Source organism: Pelodiscus sinensis, chromosome 3, assembly GCF_052426305.1.
Source record: "Pelodiscus sinensis isolate ZL-2025 chromosome 3, ASM5242630v1, whole genome shotgun sequence".
In the NCBI taxonomy this organism is placed as follows: domain Eukaryota; kingdom Metazoa; phylum Chordata; order Testudines; family Trionychidae; genus Pelodiscus; species Pelodiscus sinensis.
Genome location: NC_143054.1, coordinates 99270851 through 99289115, shown reverse-complemented (window position 1 = coordinate 99289115; position 18265 = coordinate 99270851). Strand labels below are relative to the sequence as shown.

General features: G+C 40.6%; 1 protein-coding gene across 2 annotated transcripts in view; it reads right to left on the bottom strand.

Moving 5' to 3' along the window:
* LOC102446049 (uncharacterized) overlaps window positions 1-12931 on the bottom strand; it is a 45202-nt gene extending 32271 nt beyond the window's left edge. For both annotated transcript variants that reach the window (XM_075924250.2, XM_075924251.2), the window contains exons 1-4: window positions 12273-12931; window positions 4416-4535; window positions 2779-2898; window positions 1651-1770 (exon numbers count right to left, since the gene is read on the bottom strand). In XM_075924250.2, the coding sequence (XP_075780365.2) occupies window positions 1651-1770; window positions 2779-2898; window positions 4416-4535; window positions 12273-12498 (586 nt within the window). In that variant the 5' untranslated portion in view covers window positions 12499-12931. The remainder of the gene's footprint in view (window positions 1-1650; window positions 1771-2778; window positions 2899-4415; window positions 4536-12272) is intronic.
* Window positions 12932-18265: the final 5334 nt, after the last annotated feature.

Here is an 18265-nt window from a genome sequence, read left to right as displayed (position 1 = left end):
CCTACTTACTGTGCTTTTAGAAAGGGACTATCCGTGTAGCCAAATGTTCCCTCACTTCAGTGCTGATGAATTAATAGCTTCCTCCAATTAGCTCTATGGATTTAAAGAACTCCTCTTGAAACCTACATTTCAGTTTGTCAATGTAAACCATTTCTGTTCACTTGCAAATTTTCTTGGTGCTACAATTCCCAGAGAGGTGTGTGCACAACTATTGATAATAAAGAGAGACACCCCATGAAATTGAATTTATCATCAAAACTGTTTTCATACTTGACTTTCCTTTATAATTAAAACACATGAGATGTTCTCCTTACTCAGCCAACATGAGGCCTCCCTCAATTTGTGCTGCAAACATGCAGTTCAGATTCTCTCTGCTCTGTATTACTATGCCTATGCTTTATGCTAGAATTACTGTTGGTTGTTTTACCTTCACTTAATATCATGAATTTTGGTCTATCAGTTTTGCTTGCTTTGGCAATATTCCTTTATTTTCATACATTGCAGATGCTATTACTACTATCAGGCTTCTTTCTTACTAAGAGTTCTAGGTTCATGATGCTCCTTGACTAGCTGAGTGTCCCAAATAAATGAATTCAAGAGAGGGAGGCTGACTTGTTTGAACCAGAACTAGCTGGAACATTTTCAACAGGGCAATCTTCTGTCCCAAAATGTTGTTTTGTTGAAATCTAAAAATGTCACTGAAACAAGTCAGTTTTGAAAAGCTGCTGAGACTTTTAACCACAGTGCCAGTTATTGCCAACCATTCTGGTATGTTTTGTGGTGGCCACCATCTTGTATCACATAGGCCATGAACAATGAACAGATGTTAGCAACTTTCAAATACTACATCTAGAATTGAATACAAATCTGAATCCTTGAAGTAAAGGCTGTATATGCCATTGCCAATGTTTTTTTTTTAGCAATCTAGTCCTCTGCCATTTTTTACTCCTGGTTAGTAATCTTGGGCCTTTTTAAAAATTCCATATTGGATTCAATGTAGAATTCCAGCTCAAAGATGTAGTAATGTCCAGGACTGATTACTCCTAGGCACCAACCAAGGTGGGAAAACAACAATGTGGAGCATCTGCAGAGGATTTCAAATGTGACTTTAGAAGGTAGTTATGTACTCTTACTCAGAAATCCCATGTTGACATTGGAAAGAACTGACCTATCAATCTTTCATCTTAATGGATTTTTTCTTCTGTTCTTGGCCACTCTTTAAAATTGGCAATTATTGGATATCTCCGCTTCCTTAGGGGAAGTTATTTGCTGAATATTATAAGCAGCTTCACTTTGCTTCATTGGTTGGGAGCTTATTGCCACACGAGGGAGGGTGCACTGTAATTCTTAAACTCAGAATTCTCAGATTTAGAATTTAGCAAATTTTAAAATTTGTAATAAATTTTCTGAAGGGTTCTTTTGTTCTTATGTACTTATACCACCCACATCACCATAGTCTCAGAGCAACTTCAAGAAGTGCACTAACTTTGGTTGTCAAATGGATTAACTCTGTCATGGTTGAACAGTGAAACTTCCAGATGTAGCTTGTGACAACTCTACTCACAAGTGGTTATTTCACATGCAGGGGATGTAACATACAAATTGCATTTGTTCATTACAGTGAATAAAGGAAAAGTACATTGTACTGACCTGAGACCGCTAAAGTCATTATGCAGGCACAGGAGTTACACTGGACAGTGGAATCACAGGATTCCAGAAGCTCCAGAATTGGCTCAAGTAAACCCATTTGAACAACTAGTTCTTTGTTCACTATTCAGAGACAGATAAAACCGTAACTAGTTAACACATCCTTTATCGATGCAAGAATCATACCTTCTTTTGTATTCCTTTGGCGTCTGTATATTAAAATATGCAAAAGAAATTTAGCATTTAATTAGATTTGAATCAATTATCTCAAAATGCTTATGACTATAACGTTTACTTTTTTTAGACTTTACTATTATATAAACATATATAAATCTACCATTGTATTATTCTGTTGTTCTCTTGAGATATATGAAAAACTGTAAGGGTGCATCTCCAGGAGAGGGTCTAAAACCCCAAGCCCTGGCAGGTGACTCCTAAAGATCTGAATCCCTGACACCTGGCAGGTGTGCCTTGAGATTCAAACTTCTGAAGACTGACATACCCAACTCGCCACTGCAATTCAGTAAGTTTGGTCTCCCGATTATAGATTCTAGCTGAGCCCCACAATTTGTATTATTCATATGCAAATAGTCCATCACTACAGTAAGTCACTAAAGATAATGGGCTAGATTCATACTATATTGATGCTGGCTTCTGCTAGTGCAGGGTAGTGTAATGGAATGTCTACACTGGCATGGTTCCTGGGAAGAGCAGAAGAGGGTACCAGTGCCTATCTCACCTTGTAAATTCAGTTCCTGCCCTGCTAACCCATAAAGTGTAGTGAGCTTTACTGGTCTAGGGCAATGTCATCTATAACTCCTTGGTCCAGCTAGAGTGAAGCTAGCCCTTTTTTATGAAGAAATAAGTGAACCTTTCAAAAAAACAGATCTCATTTTTTTCCTCAAGGCACACTGAAAATAAGATCCAGTTGCAAAAAAACTAAGTATTATTTAAAAGTCAGTGTTTGATTCTACAAGCTGTATTTGTTGCTGAAAAGACAAGTGCCATGTTCTCAATCGGGCGGGATGAAAATGCAGGGCTAGTACAGGTACTCTTGAGGTAAATTAGATCTTGATGAACAGAGAAATTTGTTTCTACCAGGAGCAGAAATACCTCTTGATATTTACTCACTGTTTCCTTCCAGCAAGAAATTTACGAGGGACAAGGAAGACATCTGCTGAACCTCCATGTCACTGGACTGTAGTAAAGCGTAAAAGGGTTCCAGATGCTCAGCAGGCAGCTGGATGTTCACTGTAGAAATGAGAGGAAATACAGAACAAGTCTTTCCACTTATTCTAGTAGTTTGTCATTTCTTCATGTACCTCCTGGCCCAAGTGCTATGCTAATTAAGTATTGTGCACTTATATTCCAGTGGAAGGAGATCAGGCCAAGCTGTTCCCTAACAGTTTTAATAATCAGATAGTTTAGAAATGTTATTGGCCAACCATGGGGAAGAAGGAGGAGAGAAACAGAAATTATTGTTAATGCCAAACAAGTCTTTCTGCCCCATATAAGATCCTTGTTTGGATCGCTATGTGTGCTTTTTGGCAGTGAGAACAATACACTGTAAATACATCAGGCCAAATTCTCTGCCGATGTAATTCTGTTGGAATCAAGGGAGTTGCACAAGTATAGTCAAGGGGAGAATTTGTCATATTTTCTGATATACAAAACATTGAATACTCCTCTATTAGAAAAAAATTCACTTACTGTTCCCCTCCACTATCCCTACTTTGTGTGTTACTTCTAAGATAGCTTCCTTCCCCATATTTTTAAAACACTACTAAAAATCCAGAGTTATTTCACATCAAGTCTGACCACGCTGAAAAACCTCAATATCCAACTTTCAACTGCATAGTCTCCACTGGAAAACTGTATGCTGTCACCTGCTTCCTGTTCACAGACCATTTAAGAAACTGCCACGGACTAGCCATTGTAAATACCTTGTTCCTGAATTTTCACTACCAGCTGGCTTCTAAGTAGTTGTCATCTCCTAGGGTTCCACAATATAGCTCTAATAGGACACTCCTCTTCTCTCCCAGAATATCCTACACCAGTGGTCACCAACCAGTAGATTGGGATCTACCGGTAGATCTTAGAGCATCTGACAGGTGATCCTGACTGGTTTGGCTGGGAGACTATCAAGTGCCAGCACTTCAGCTGCCACTTCTACTGCTGCCCTGCTGCTCCTGCCCAGAGCCTCAGAGCTACCCCTGGGAGCATCCTGCTTGTTGTGCAGGGTTAGGGAGACAGGCAGGGGAGCACTACTATCTCTCTGCCCCCCTCTCCTGTACCCCATATTCACAGAGTGAGGAGGGCGAGGCCTCAGCAAAGGGGCAGGGCAGAGGCATTTGGGTTTGAGGTAAATCCTGCACTGACTTAAATTCAAAAAGTGTTCTTGTGCTTAAAGTTGGAGACCACTGTGTAACTTATGGGGGTTCAAGGTACGCCCAATACCAATGTAATATGCATATCCTATAAAGGCTGTGTTGAAATTCTACAGAATTGCCATAGTTATGTAGGTGACATGTTTCTTGTAGTCATCAGGATCATCTGACTATAATAAAGCCAGTTGACACTCATTCCACAAGTGACTCTGCACTTATGGAACTGTAACCACACTTCCTTTTTCTCTAATATACATGATGCAACAAGAGATTAAAAAAAAATCTTAAATTTGTTAAGGAACTTAATAGTTTGGGAAAAAATGCTTTTTGTTTAACTGCATTTATGAAAATATTCAAATGCACCAGAAGGCGCTTACTTACGGTGCTGACTCATATGCAAGTAATACAGAGCAGCAGACTGCTGTAAAGCAGGGTTCTCTGAAAATGCTAAGGTCCTCAGAGCTTCCAAGGAGTCTTTTCCAAATGGTGACATCTGAAAGCCTGCAGGACATACAACGAAAGCTCAGACTTAGTTAATCCTCAAAAGGTTTATTGTACGAGGAGTTCAGAATTCCCAGGGATTTAAACCAGCAAGCAACCCAAACCACAAACGTATGAACTAGCATATTGGAATGGACTATAGCAAGTCTGCTCTGGTACCACATCTTCAAAAGTGGCCAGTATCAAATGCTTCTGAAGAGGGTTTGATAAACCTCATAGTGAATAACCTGGAATAATCTGCCCTAGAAGCTTCTTCCAAACCACTGCGCTTAGTGGTTGGAAGGAAGATCATTTATATCCCTTATATTCTTTTGTACCCTCTCTAATGTAATTGTGGATGTTCTTGTTATTAATCCTTTCTTAAAATCATAGGCCCGTGGTTAAATGATATCTTGTGATTGCAGATTGCAGAGCTCATGTATAAATTATATGAAAGCATTTTCGTTTTTGGCTTTCAATGTATTTTCATTGTGCTCTGTTAGCATTATGATAAAGGAGCAAATAGAATGAAGAAATGAGCTGTAATGGCCCTTGAGTTACACTCAATTTGCACCAGCCACCAAATCAGATGGTTTCTCTTAAGTATAAAATTAGTGTTCTACAACTACCACCTCAAATACTGCAATATCATAATTAATGCAAACTGTAATATTTTGCACCACTCTTACATTCTTACAAGTCTGGAGTGGAATGGAGAAATGCCCCGCAATAACTGCTGAAAAGGAAATACGTTTCTAAAAAGTACAGCCTGAGTCTGTGGAAACCACGACCTCAAGATCTAGTTTTAGCCAAGAGGTGAGCACAGAGCAATAAAGAATTAAGTATTTATATGGATAAAAGAACCCTTTATTTTAGGCAGGATACAGCAGGGATATAAATGCTAATGTTTCAGTGCATATAAACCAACCTCTTATTCAAATCATTAGAAGCTATTAACACATCAAGTGTAACAAACTCCTATCTTCTGTATTAAGAATTGATTATTATTAATTTTGGTTATTGAATAGCAACTATTGTAAAAGGAAAGATTAACCAATATTTGTAGATTATTTTTTTAAGATTAAACCCTGCTGCTGGAAAGTGGAGTGGCTGAATCTCCTAGTCATCTGTGTGTCTCTGGGTAGGAGAAGGCAGAAGTGAAAACCAGTCCAAATTTTTTTTTGCCCTTAATAAAGATCTCATTATGCTGCATGGGCTTATGAAAGAATTTCATTTCTTCATTATCAAACATGAAGTCTGTACTCAGCCCCTTCCATTACTTGACTCATGGCTCTCTATGAAGATAATGGGATTTGTAATAGGGCATGTGATGAACAGAGGGATCCAGGAACAGAGATGAGTTAGACTATGAAACACTGAAAAGCCATAAAGAATTTTATAATGTTGGTCGTTTTGAACTGGTGAATAGGAAATTAGTGAAGTTGTATAAGAATGATGTGGTCACACATTTCTGTACACATGAGGCACTACACATGAGATTGGCTGGAATTCTACACATACTGGCATCTGGAGGGATGAGCCTTCACTTAGACAGCATAAAGAATGGAATTGCAATATTTATGGTAGAAAGACAATGTGAATAAAGCTGAAAATTATTAGCATGGGTGATAGTTTAGGTTAAAGAAAGACATATGATGACCAATGGGGAGAAGAAAGAAAGAACAGCTAATCAATAATTTAATGCTGTGAGATTCTACAGGGGCAGGGAATTGGCCCAGGGAAGAGCCACCACAGGACAGAGATATCAATTTTGTAGAAGTGAACCTAAAATGAGAGGGAACTAGAGATGTCTGTGTGGTTTTGCAAATAAAATGGACCACAGAGTTGAGCCCAAATGAAAAAGAAAGTTCTTCATTTGTGGATCATTAACTACATGAAGAAAGTGTTTTCTATACTATTACAAGAGTGAAAGTATAAAAGCCACCAGTTGCAGCAAATATGAAACAGCATCAGCTCTTTCCTCCCTCCACATGCCATTTCATAACACAATAGTAGTGAAATGAAACCTTTCCTATCCATGCACAGACTAGCTTCTACAAAGACTGACTACAGAATGAGGAGCGGAAGTAGGACTAGAGACAATAGCTTCACCGGTAGGCTGCCCCTGGGTATCTTGGGCAAGTCACTTTTCTCCCCGTATGTCAGTTTCCCTATTTGTATAATGCAGAGAATGGTACTTTGTAAAGCATGTTAAGATCTGCAGACAGAAAAGCATCATATAGTATATTATCTCTCATAATATACTATCTACTTTTCGATGAACATTCCCTTTTTCTACTCTGAACCAAAAAACATCCCATATAAACTATTTTAAAACATAACACCTTGAGGAACCAGAAAATGCAAAATGTGCATGCCAGTATTCAAAACATTGTTAATATTTTACCAGCTAAACTCCTATGCTAATTACTGGGTACAATACGGCTAAACTATCCGACACATTTTCAATGGAGGGGAAGTGGAAGAAAAGGGAGAAGTGGCAGAAGGATGAAGCATACTGGTTATTATTCTGCACTGCTGGGTGGCTTTATAGAGAGCCATTGATGCTTAGCATGCTGCTGTAGTTTACATTAAAGACTGCTCCAGTATTCCGCTCCTGCCAAAAAATCAGTAAATACTGGCAACCCTGAGCCACCTTTGCCCCTTATCAGCTCAGCTGAAGTCTCCAATCAAAGCCATAACCTTTCTGGACCATCACCCCTATTTGTGACTCTCCGAATAAAAAACAAACAGGAAGCAACAATGCTCATCTGATGCAAATCACATTTATTTGCATTCTCTTTGTAGAATGCAGTTGTCACAGGTATGTGCAATCATATTACAGATATAGTATTTGAATAACAGTTAGACCACATTTGTGACTCCTCCCCCCCCCAAATAGCTGTTTAAGGACAGACATTAGGAATCACGAGTCTTTCCAGTTGCTGGCTCAAACAAAGCTAATGCAGTAATCTCAGTTTGTTGTGTTAGTCCATTGCTAAAGCAAAGATAGCATCTTTCAAACAAGGGATTAATATAATGCACCAAAAAGAACAAAGGAGTGTTGTTATAGTGGGAGCGGTTAATATAAATTTCAAAGTAAATCATCCTTTTGTCTTTTACTCCTTGAGCTGAAAGAGGTTGAACCTCTCTAGTCTGGCACCCTCAGGATCTGACCAGTGCTGAACCAGAGAATTTGCAGAACCACGGGAGGTCAATATTGTCTAGCAGCATTACCAACACTTTCACTGCTTATGGGGCTCTTAGAAGACATTTAGGTGTAAATTAGAGCTAAATAACAGCATAGAACCCTGAGAGCCAGGACTGGTGGTTGTAAACCAACTTTATGGGCCTGCAGAAACCGGCCACATCCAAGATAAATGGACATCTGGCTAAATAAAATCATGCCGGACCAGAGGGTGCTGGACTAGAGAGGTTCAAGCTGTATTCCATGCTTAGGCTCTTCCTAGAGATGCTTTGGGAGAAGACTCCAATGGAAAATAACCTAGACAATAATAGCAACCTCTAACTTTATTTTTGAGAAAATACATACATTATAATGTGGAGATATTTCCCCTCATAGAGCTGGAAGGGTCTTTGAGAGGGAGGGTTCAAGGAGGAGTAGGGTTGCCAGGTGTCCGGTTTTGTACTGGACAGTCTGGTATTTGAGGGTTTTGTCCGGGAAACAAATTGAGAAATTACCAGACATATAAAATATCTGGTATTTTCTAATTAAGTAAGTTTTATTGTAATTAGGTGTATCAGTCCTTAGCTGCAAACTGCCTGGCTGGTAGATGCGCTCATGCTGTGTGAGTGTGTCTACCAGCCAGGCAGTTTGCAACTACTCGAGGAAGGGTATGTGAGGGAGGGGGGGACAAAATGGAATCCTCGGGGCTGGACTCACTCATGTGCCTGGGTCTGCACGTGCCTAGGTCAGTCCCGCTCCCCCCACCCTCCCAATCTCCCCAGTCCAGCCCCGCTGGCGGCAGCTGGTTGCCTCCCACACCCTACCACTCTCCCCCAGTCAGCCCCGCTGCCCTGACGACCCCCCTGACCAGCCCCGCTTCTGGCAGCTAGATCTTCCATCCTCCTCAACTCCTTCGGTCAGCCTTCCCGCCCCCTGTCCAGCCCTGGTTCTGCCGCCTGCCCTTCCCGATCTCTGCCGGAAAGCCCCGCTGCCCCCAACCCTGCTTCCGTTGGCTGCCAACCCCGATCTCTGTGGGACAGCCCCGCAGCCCCCAACCCTGCTTCACCCTGGGTATTTGGCTGTGTAAATTTTTAGTGCAATAACTAGTGGGAAACTGTGTGAATTTTTAGAGCATTCAGTCACCTTTATCATACAATTATTTTCTATCACTTTCTCTAATAAAGACTTCAAAGTTTCAACTATACCCCTTATGGTTTTATAACTCTCTGGGCCACTGCCTTAAATGTTGAGTAGTCCTTTATACTTGGGTAAAATGCTACCGTTCTGTCATTAGAGATCTATTTTGCTGAGGTGTAAATTACAGTGGAAAATCAGGCCTTTAACATTTATTGGCTAGGCAGGCCTGCCAACACGGTGTGGGGGGCAAATGGGACAATTGCACAGGGGCCTGATGGTTCAAAGGGGCCCAGAATTCTTGGCCATTGCTGCTGATGCAGTAGCAGTGGCTGGGCACTCTGGGCCCCTTTGAAACACACAGGAATGCTGTTCCACAGGGCTCTGAGGCCTGAGTGGGGAGGGCTCAGTGCTGCGCTCAGGGCAGCACTAAGGGCTGAGTGCCTTCCGCACCATCCCTTCTGCCCGAGTCTCCGCCTCTTCTGGGGTGCAGATCTGGCCCCCCCCACACTTTGCCCCCAGACTCATGGTGGGTGTCAATATGCCCTAGACTATTTTAAAATTCCTGAACCCCTTTTATGAATAGGCTAGGTTTCTACACTATGCCTTGGTCAGTTCTGGACTTTGCTACAGCTGTAGCCAAATGAGGCTGATCTGTTATAACATGGTTTTCTGCTGTCCAGCACATTAATTTGTAGTGTGTAATATAGGAAAGTCACCAGGAATTTCACCATCTTACCTACCCGGGCTAAAGCCTTTGCTATGTCTTAAAGAGTTTTTCAGAGTTTTCTATCAGTCATTATTAAAGCTTTAGTATGCAAGGTGAAATCCTGTGGCCTGCACGAAGACTGTAAGATGTTACTTGTAGAAGCCTAGTACAATAGGCCAATGGATCCTGATTTGGGCCTTTATATGCTCTATAATGCCAATATTTAATTAATAAAGCATACAGAGGCATAATAATGTGCTGTACTGAGGAATTTCTCACTCCATGTCCCATGCTGTGGGTACACGTACAAGACTTTGTCAGTAAGCAGGGGGTATGGTCATTGGGTCCACAAAGGGTTAAGATCCCACTAGCTAAATTCCAAGTGCAAATGAGGCACACTAGATTGTGATCATTCATTATTGCAACTAATAGATTCCAGTAGCTGCTACAGGCTGGCTGCACAGATAGCCTGCACGTTGCCTCTCCGGAGACCGCTTTCCATTGAACACTATAGTATAGTTAAAGTTTAAGACAAGAAACTGGAATCACTCATACAGGTACTTTGACAGTTTTCATATCTTTTCTGTAAACGTCACACTAAATGGAGCCAAATATGGCTCAGTATGGAACCAAATATGGCTCTTTTGTCATTCCCAAAATACAATGTAACTTTTTAAATTAAAATGAAAAATTAATTCAAAAATTTAAAAACGTGTTATTACTCATGTAACTTGAATGCATGAACGAACTTGAATTTGACCAGTTATGATGTAAACTTTAAAGAAATGTGTGAAAAGTCGCAGCAGCAGAAGTCCCGTTAAATAAAGTCTGTGAGTACAATGTTTCATTTATGCTACCATTAATCATCGTCAATTATCAACAATATTAAGTTATATATTTTCAGTCATGCAAATGGGGATTTTTATATGGCTCTTTGTTGACCACTTGTCCTAAATATTGATGTAGTTTGGCTCTTTGATTTGCAAAGGTTGACAACTTCTGGCTGAAGAAAACCAGTAATATACATTTGTTTATTAATGATAAGAAGCTGTACTTTCATCTTTCTGTTCTCTCTTTGTGTTTTTACAGTGGCCAGGAGATTTTTAAAAGTGCAGTGAAAATTTTGAAAATGTGGACAGACAGGCAATGCATTTCAGAAGGAACTATCCCCAGCGTATAGGTAGCTGCTACAATCTCTGAGGGTATGTCTACACTACAGCATTATTTCGAAATATCTAATTTCAAAATAGTTATTTCGAAATAATGCGTCTACACACAAAATGCATTTTGAAATAGCTTTTCGCTATTTCGAAATAGCACGTCCACACTGCTTGGACACTGAATCACATTTAAGGCCAGTCGGAACTGGTTCCAGCAGGGCATCAGGTCAGAAGTAACCTTGTGGCCAGGGCAGCCAGCAGGGCTCCCTGGGAAGGGCTGGAAGCACCCTATTTCGAAATAAGCATCTACACAGTGCTTATTTCAAAATTGCAATTTCAAAATTGGCACTATTCCTCATGGAATGAGGTTTACCAATTTTGAAATAAGCCCTCCGCTATTTCAAATTAATTTCGAAATAGCAGTTGGCTTGTGTAGATACTAGGAAAATTATTTCAAAATAATGGCTATTTCAAAATAACTCTGCTGTGTAGACATACAGAAATAAGATAGGGTTACTCAGGGTATTAGATACGTTAACGTAAAGGTTCGCTCCTTTAGAATCCTGCCTTTTTCCTCAACAATTATCTGATGCAAAACAGATCATCCAACTTTTACTGTATTCAGTACGGCTTGTCTTCATATTGATCATATATGCCTATTTTGTTTCAACAAAACATCCTCCTCCTTACATCCCCCTCTGTCAAGATAAATGGAAACTATACTTTGTGGACTTGGTCCATGAGCAGCAGAGGGCCCGCGAATCCCACTGAAAATTGAACCAGTCCAACATCACACACACAGTGTCCTGTCAGAATCAGGCTGCATTTTTGTTGTTTTGTAGGACCACAACAGCCTCAAAAACAGACTTGGCAGAGGGGTAGGAATGCGTGTATTCTGATACAGGATAATTCTTATAATAATATTTTAGTGCACAAACCCAACTCTGATACATGAAAACACAAAGACCCTTACTGATGTGACAAACCAGTAAATGAATAAATTACATAACATATGTGACTACAAAGATAGTGTGCTAACATATGAGAAAATTAATGTGAATCTAACTGACTAGAGTGGATCTGTTAAATGAATACATTCTGTGAGTACCACAGCAGAACAAAGTTTTATAAAACACTAACATCCTCTAAAAGCCTGTCACATACCTAAACTTAATTTGTAGCTGTGCGGTGATTAAAGAGCGGGATCACATTCTGTTTCCAGCACTGTAACTCCAATAAAAAGGAAGGTGAGACAAGGCAAAGATTCAGGTCCCTCCCACTAACCTTATAAACTTCAGCCATAATTTCTAGAAGACTCTGTATTATGAAAGATGATTTTTGTGTGCAAATCAGGGATTGCATTTGCTGCTTTGGCACAAAGGAAAGCTATTGATCATTTTGATGCAGCACTTTATTATACCACATGAACCCTCAGTTTCCCAAACACAGCAGGAAAAGCACTATAGCTGTATGGCTGCATCATGGCACTGAACCGCACAAAACCAAGTTGGAACAAACAGCACAGTTGTCATGTAGAAAAAAATCTCTCCCAAATAACCTCACCTCACCTGTTTCAATGTGTTGCAGAAACTCTCTTGCCGTCTCCTTTTCATGTGGCTGAAGGACAGGATTGTATAGCTGTCTGGATTCATAGCCCTTTTGTTTTAGGCAGGAACATTTACTTATTAGAATTAAATACTCCTTAATGTTCTGTATCAGACTTGAGGCTATCCTCTTCACAAGAGAGACAAAATCCTGAAGCAACTTCACACACTTTTTACACAGCTGGTCCATTTTTATTTTACTTGTTCTGCTACCAATGAAAAACACGAGAGTAAAAAGGAGAGAGATGAAAAGTGTAGCTGCTTCCCACCTTCACCCCTTTTTGCATTAAGTTGTTGCTCCCATGTTCGTGTATGTTACAGATCTTCATTTATCCAACACTGTCATAGTACTGTAGAGCCAATGCAAAACTGCTAAGTTATTTTTTACGTGCAGACAAACTGCATGGCACAACAAAACTTAACGGCCAACAGTAGCTCCTTTGTGAGAGCTATAAAATGTAAGCATGAAGACTGGAACAGAGCCACGTAAAATCACTGTTTCTCTGCTTTGGTTGAAGAAAAATAAAGCAATCACACAAAACTGTTCCATAAATTACAAATGAACTGTATTGAACCGATCACCAAAGTCTTCACAACACAGAGGCCAGTGAAAGCTTCTGGAATAATGGACAAAGAAGGCTGTGATTATGTAAAGTGACATCACAGCTGAAGGCAAAGGACCACCTACTCCACACCTTTTTAGCCAATAGGGAAGGTTAAAAAAATCAGCAAACAGGTTTTTCCAGTTTCACAGAAGTTTAGACAGAAACAAAGGCCGAGTCTGGCTATGCAGACAGTTCATAACAGTTTCAAATACAGTAAAGCTAAAAATGGAAAAATATGTAAATACAGATACAAAAGGATATGGAGAAGATTAGACGGTATGTAAAAAAGTGATCAAGGTCCAATGAGGAGAGATAAAGGGAATCCAATTCCCCTTGCTAAAATTAACTTCTTTACTTATTTTTCTGAGGATGAAGAGAGAACAGATGAGTAGGAGAGTGCTTCCCTCTCTTCTCTACTGCTTCATGAAGTTTCACTGCTGTAGATGCCCTCTCTACAAACACTTATTTATGAAAGTATCAGAGGAGTAGCCGTATTAGTCTGGATCTGCAAAAATGACAAGGAGTCCTGTGGCACCTTATAGACTAACAGATGTATTGGAGCATAAGCTTTCGTGGGCAAAGACCCACTTCGTCAGATGCATGTAGTGGAAATTTCCAGAGGCAGGTATAAATATGCAGCCCAGAATAATTCTGGCCTGCATATTTATACCTGCCTCTGGAAATTTCCACAACATGCATCTAACGAAGTGGGTCTTTGCCCACGAAAGCTTATGCTCCAATACATCTGATAGTCTATAAGGTGCCTTAGGACTCCTTGTCGCTTTTATTTATGAAAGACACCATTCAAAATATGGAATGCTATTTTAAATGTTCCTGAGGCTTCCTGTAAAGTCAGGGTTGACCTGTCCCTAGATCTCTTCATTAGGCAATGAATTTGTGCTGGTGTGTTGTACAATCACTCATGCCAGACTACTTTTATCAATGTATTTATTACACTGTCATGGATACATATATACCTCTGCATTTGACATGTTTGCTTCTCATTTTAAAATACTTTTATACTTAAGGTAGGAGTTTCAATCATTCTTAAGTCACGGAGAAGCTCAAATCCCATTGACTTTCAATAAGACTTGTGTTCCTAAATCTCTTACTTTTGGAAATTTCTCCCTTTGTCTATTACGCTTAAATCTATCAAACGTATCTTGGAGTTTTCATTGGGATATTTAGGGATATAGCTTTTGGGTGATATTAAATCCCCTAAATATGTATACTATTCAGTCTGAACCAAGAGCTATCTGGTTCCCTTGATAACCACTAGATATGAGCCTCTCTCTCCCCTTTAATCATCTTTTATGAAGAAGAAGTTTGGAGGCATTCTATCTCCTTGCTATTCAATCTAGTGATGTATTATGACTACATCCCTGCATTATGTTCAAGAGTGGCCAGCTGGCTCATTCTCTTCATTACTGTTTCTTAGGGACAGGGGAAGCAGGCAGGGTTAAGATTATCTGTTCCCTCCTCCCTTCTGCCAAATTCACCTTGTAAGGATCTAGAAGATAGGCTAGCTTTCCAGTCACATATTCTGTATCAACAGAACTCAGAGACTCACCACTTATGTTCTGCTGCCACCACCACTAGCCCTTCAAACTTTGCTATTAGGATGAATGTCCAAGAGAGCAACGTGGTATCATAAAAATTTCAGAATCTATCATGTTCCACTTTCATAATTCAACCCTGGTGAGCAGATCTGCCACATTTCACTCATTTAGGATTAGTTTTAAAGTCATTTAAAGTGTCTATGTGAGAAAAGATGCAGAATTTCACAGCGACACAATTATACATTCATCTACTATATATTTTAGGGAGTTGTCTGTCTGTTTGATCAAGAACTCTTCCTAAACGGCAAGAGCTAAGATCACTGAATTTGGTATTCAGCTTTCTCTTATAAGTTAAAGCAATATAAGGGTTTAGTTGTGCTAGGAAAACAGGATGTGTCCAGAATGGGATTGCTTCTCATAAAACCAAACAGAAAAGAGACAGAATAATCATAAGAACATAACATAAGAACATAAGAATGGCTGTACTGGGTCAGACCAAAGGTCCATCTAGCCCAGTAGCCTCTCTGATGACAGTGACCAGCACCAGGTTCCCAGAGGGGGTGGACCGAAGACAAAGATCAAGCGATTTGTCTCGTGCCATCTGTCTCCAGCCTCTGACAAACAGAGGCCAGGGACACCATTCCTACCCCCTGGCTAATAGCCTTTTATGGCCCTAGCCTCCATAATTTATCTAGCTTCTCTTTAAACTCTGTTATAGTTCTAGCCTTCACAGCCTCCTCTGGCAAGGAGTTCCACAGGTTGACTACACGCTGTGTGAAGAAGAATTATCACTTATTAGTTTTAAACCTGCTACCCATTAATTTCATTTGGTGTCCTCTAGTCCTTATATTATGGGAACTAATGAATAACTTTTCTTTATTCACACTCTCCACACCACTCATGATTTTATATACCTCTATCATATCCCCCCAGAATCAAATCAAGTATAGGCCTCATAATTGACAAAATTGAGTGAATGTTGAAAGAGACCGAATCAAGATGAAACCGAGATTATAGGGATAAAGAAACAAAATACACTTGATGGAATTCCTGAATTACAGACCTGAGCAATGCCCCGTAAATCTATTAGTTAATATATTTGTGTTTCTGTAACACCTTTCATCTGAAGATTTCAAAGTGGCTTACAGAGACACAAGTGAGATAATATCTTTTATTGGACCAACTTCTGCAGGTGGAAGGTAAAAACTTTTGAGCTACAGAGAGTTCTTTTTCCAGTCTGGGGAAGGTAATCAGGATATCTGAATTAAATACAACCTGGTACAGATTGTTAAGCATAAAGTGTAACATATGTTGCAGGAGGCCAGTTGAAAACAAGTGGACAATTACAGATTAGATTGTTAGACATACCAGGTTTGAAGTGGGCAATTAAGGGTAGCTGGCAGTCAAATGCATTACAAATTATTGTAATGAACCATAAAACAAGACTCCCTGCTGAGTCAATTGTTTCTGGCGTACATCAAAGTTATGAATTTAAGGTCCCAGGCTCACCTTTTGAAGGTGTTGTGCAGATTTCTTTGAGGATGACTGTTGAAAGAGCAAACATGGAGTAATCACTTTGTGAGAAATGTTCAGCTGTTAGTGATATGGCATTTTTTGTCTTTTATTGTTTTCTAAAAGAGTTAATTCAAAAGCGTAGTGACTGATTTCATCCACATAGTTATTATTGGTACATTTAGTGCAATGCACAAAGTGAATGACATTGTGATAAGCATATGTAAGACCCATGAATCTTAAAAGCTGTGTTGTGGCTAGTATTGATTGTCACATCAGTGGAGATATATCTGCAGGATTTGTATCCATTTTTCTGGCAGAGTCTGATGCTCCTTTAAATTGGTGGGTCCTGGTCTATGGGGAGTTTGCTTCTAATGATGAGCTTGGCAAGATTGTGGTGGCAGAGTTGAGATGAGGAGGGTTGTTCGAAGGCCAGAAGAGGGTGTTTAGGAAAGATTTCTTTCAGGGTGGACTCCCTATGAAATATGGGCTTTAACTGTTTCAGGGTGCCTTCTGTGGATTCTTGTGTTGCATAGAGGTGTATTTTCTTTCTTTCCCTGTATTGAAGCAAGTTCTCCAGGGTATTTGGGTGGCCCACTCCATAGTGAAATCTATTTTTTGATGAAGTGTTCTTGTTTAGTGAAGGTAGTTTTAGGTGTGCACACAGACCCTGCACATCCAACCTTTTTCCTGCATCCTCTGTTCCACCCAGCCTCTGTATCCTCACTGTCAGCCCACTCTTGCATCCTACCTTCTGCCCAGACCCCATAACCCCACCCCAGCCTGCACCCTGGCAGCCCCCTCCTGTGCACTGAACCCCTGATCTTTGGCCCCACCCCAGAGCCTTAGTTCCTCTAGGCTCTGGGGTGGAGCTTGAGTATAGTGAGGTGAATGTCTTTTTTCTGCTAATCTATTGGGACGCCACATCTGTGAGCATTTTTTTCCTCATTTGGGAGGCCTGACCAGTAAGAGTTTGGGTTTTTTGGGTGGTTGTTGTTTCTCACTTTAGTGTGGCTCCTGATTGATTTTTTTTTTGTGGGTCAGTGGTCCCAGACCCCCCCAAAATTCCCCACTCCTGGTGTGTAGAGAGGTGACATACATGTTGCTGACAAGCCTGGTGTTCTGAAGGGAGGTTGTTAATGTTGTGGAGTTTCTGGAGGAAGTTATTAGTGTTTCGGTGAAAGCTGACCTTTTGTGTGGTTAGTCGATTGAGGATGGTTTCCTTACATTCCTTTACAAATGAAGAGACTGCCTGAGTTGCCTTGTTTATGTATCTTAGGAAGTATGCAGAAACTCCCATCCTGGCATAGGTTTATGGGAAGTGAGGTTGATAGTGTATAAGTGTGCATGGTTACACGCAGGGTGTCCCCCTCCCAATGCATCTGTATCAGAGGCAGCAGTGTGGAAGGGGGCAGGTGAGCACCAGCTCCCAGGAAGCCACCTAGATACAGGGGCAACAGGAAGGGGAGCCTGTACGTGTGGAGAAACAGCTTTTAAGCCAATTCCGTGTATGTACTGGTTCTTGTAGAGCTGCCTCCGCCTCCTCCCCCTTCCCCCACTGCTGCCTAGGAGGCTAGCATTGCCAGATCCTTTAAAAAAAAATACTGAACTTGGCGGGGAAAAAATTGGTTAAACAAAAAAATCCAAGGGACTAAATTTGTTGAGGGGAAAAAAAAAGGGGGGGACCAAAAAAAAAAAAAAGGTCTTTACATGTCCCCGTGCTCCCTGCTCCACCCTGGCCAGACACAGCAGGGGAAGAATGTTCCCACCGGCCTTCCGTCCGAGAAAAACAGAAAATACCAGACATTTTACATGTCCAGTATTTTCTGTTTTTTTAAACTGGACAGAGGCGGCAAAAACCGTACACTTGGCCACCCCAGCCAGTGGTCATGAGAGGCATAAGGATTTTGTGCAAAATGGAAGCGGCTATACTGATTCTTTTTACACAAAAACCTCTTGCGCCAAAAGAAACAGCAGAAAATATGCTAATGATGTTGCAACTTATGCTAATCAGTCCCTCATTGGCATATTTTCTGCCACAAAAACATGTAGTGTAGACATAGCCCAGGGCTTTTGCAGAAAAACTTGCCAGCTTTCTACAGTGGCCGCTTGAATTTCTGCAAGAACACTGACTTCCTACTGTCTGAAATCAGTGCTTCTTGCGGAAATACTATGCTGCTCCCGTTTGGGCAAAAGTCCTTTTGCGCAAAGCTTTTGCGCAAAAGGGCCAGTGCAGACAGCTCAGATTTGTTTTGTGCAAAAGTGCGTCTAGATTGGCACG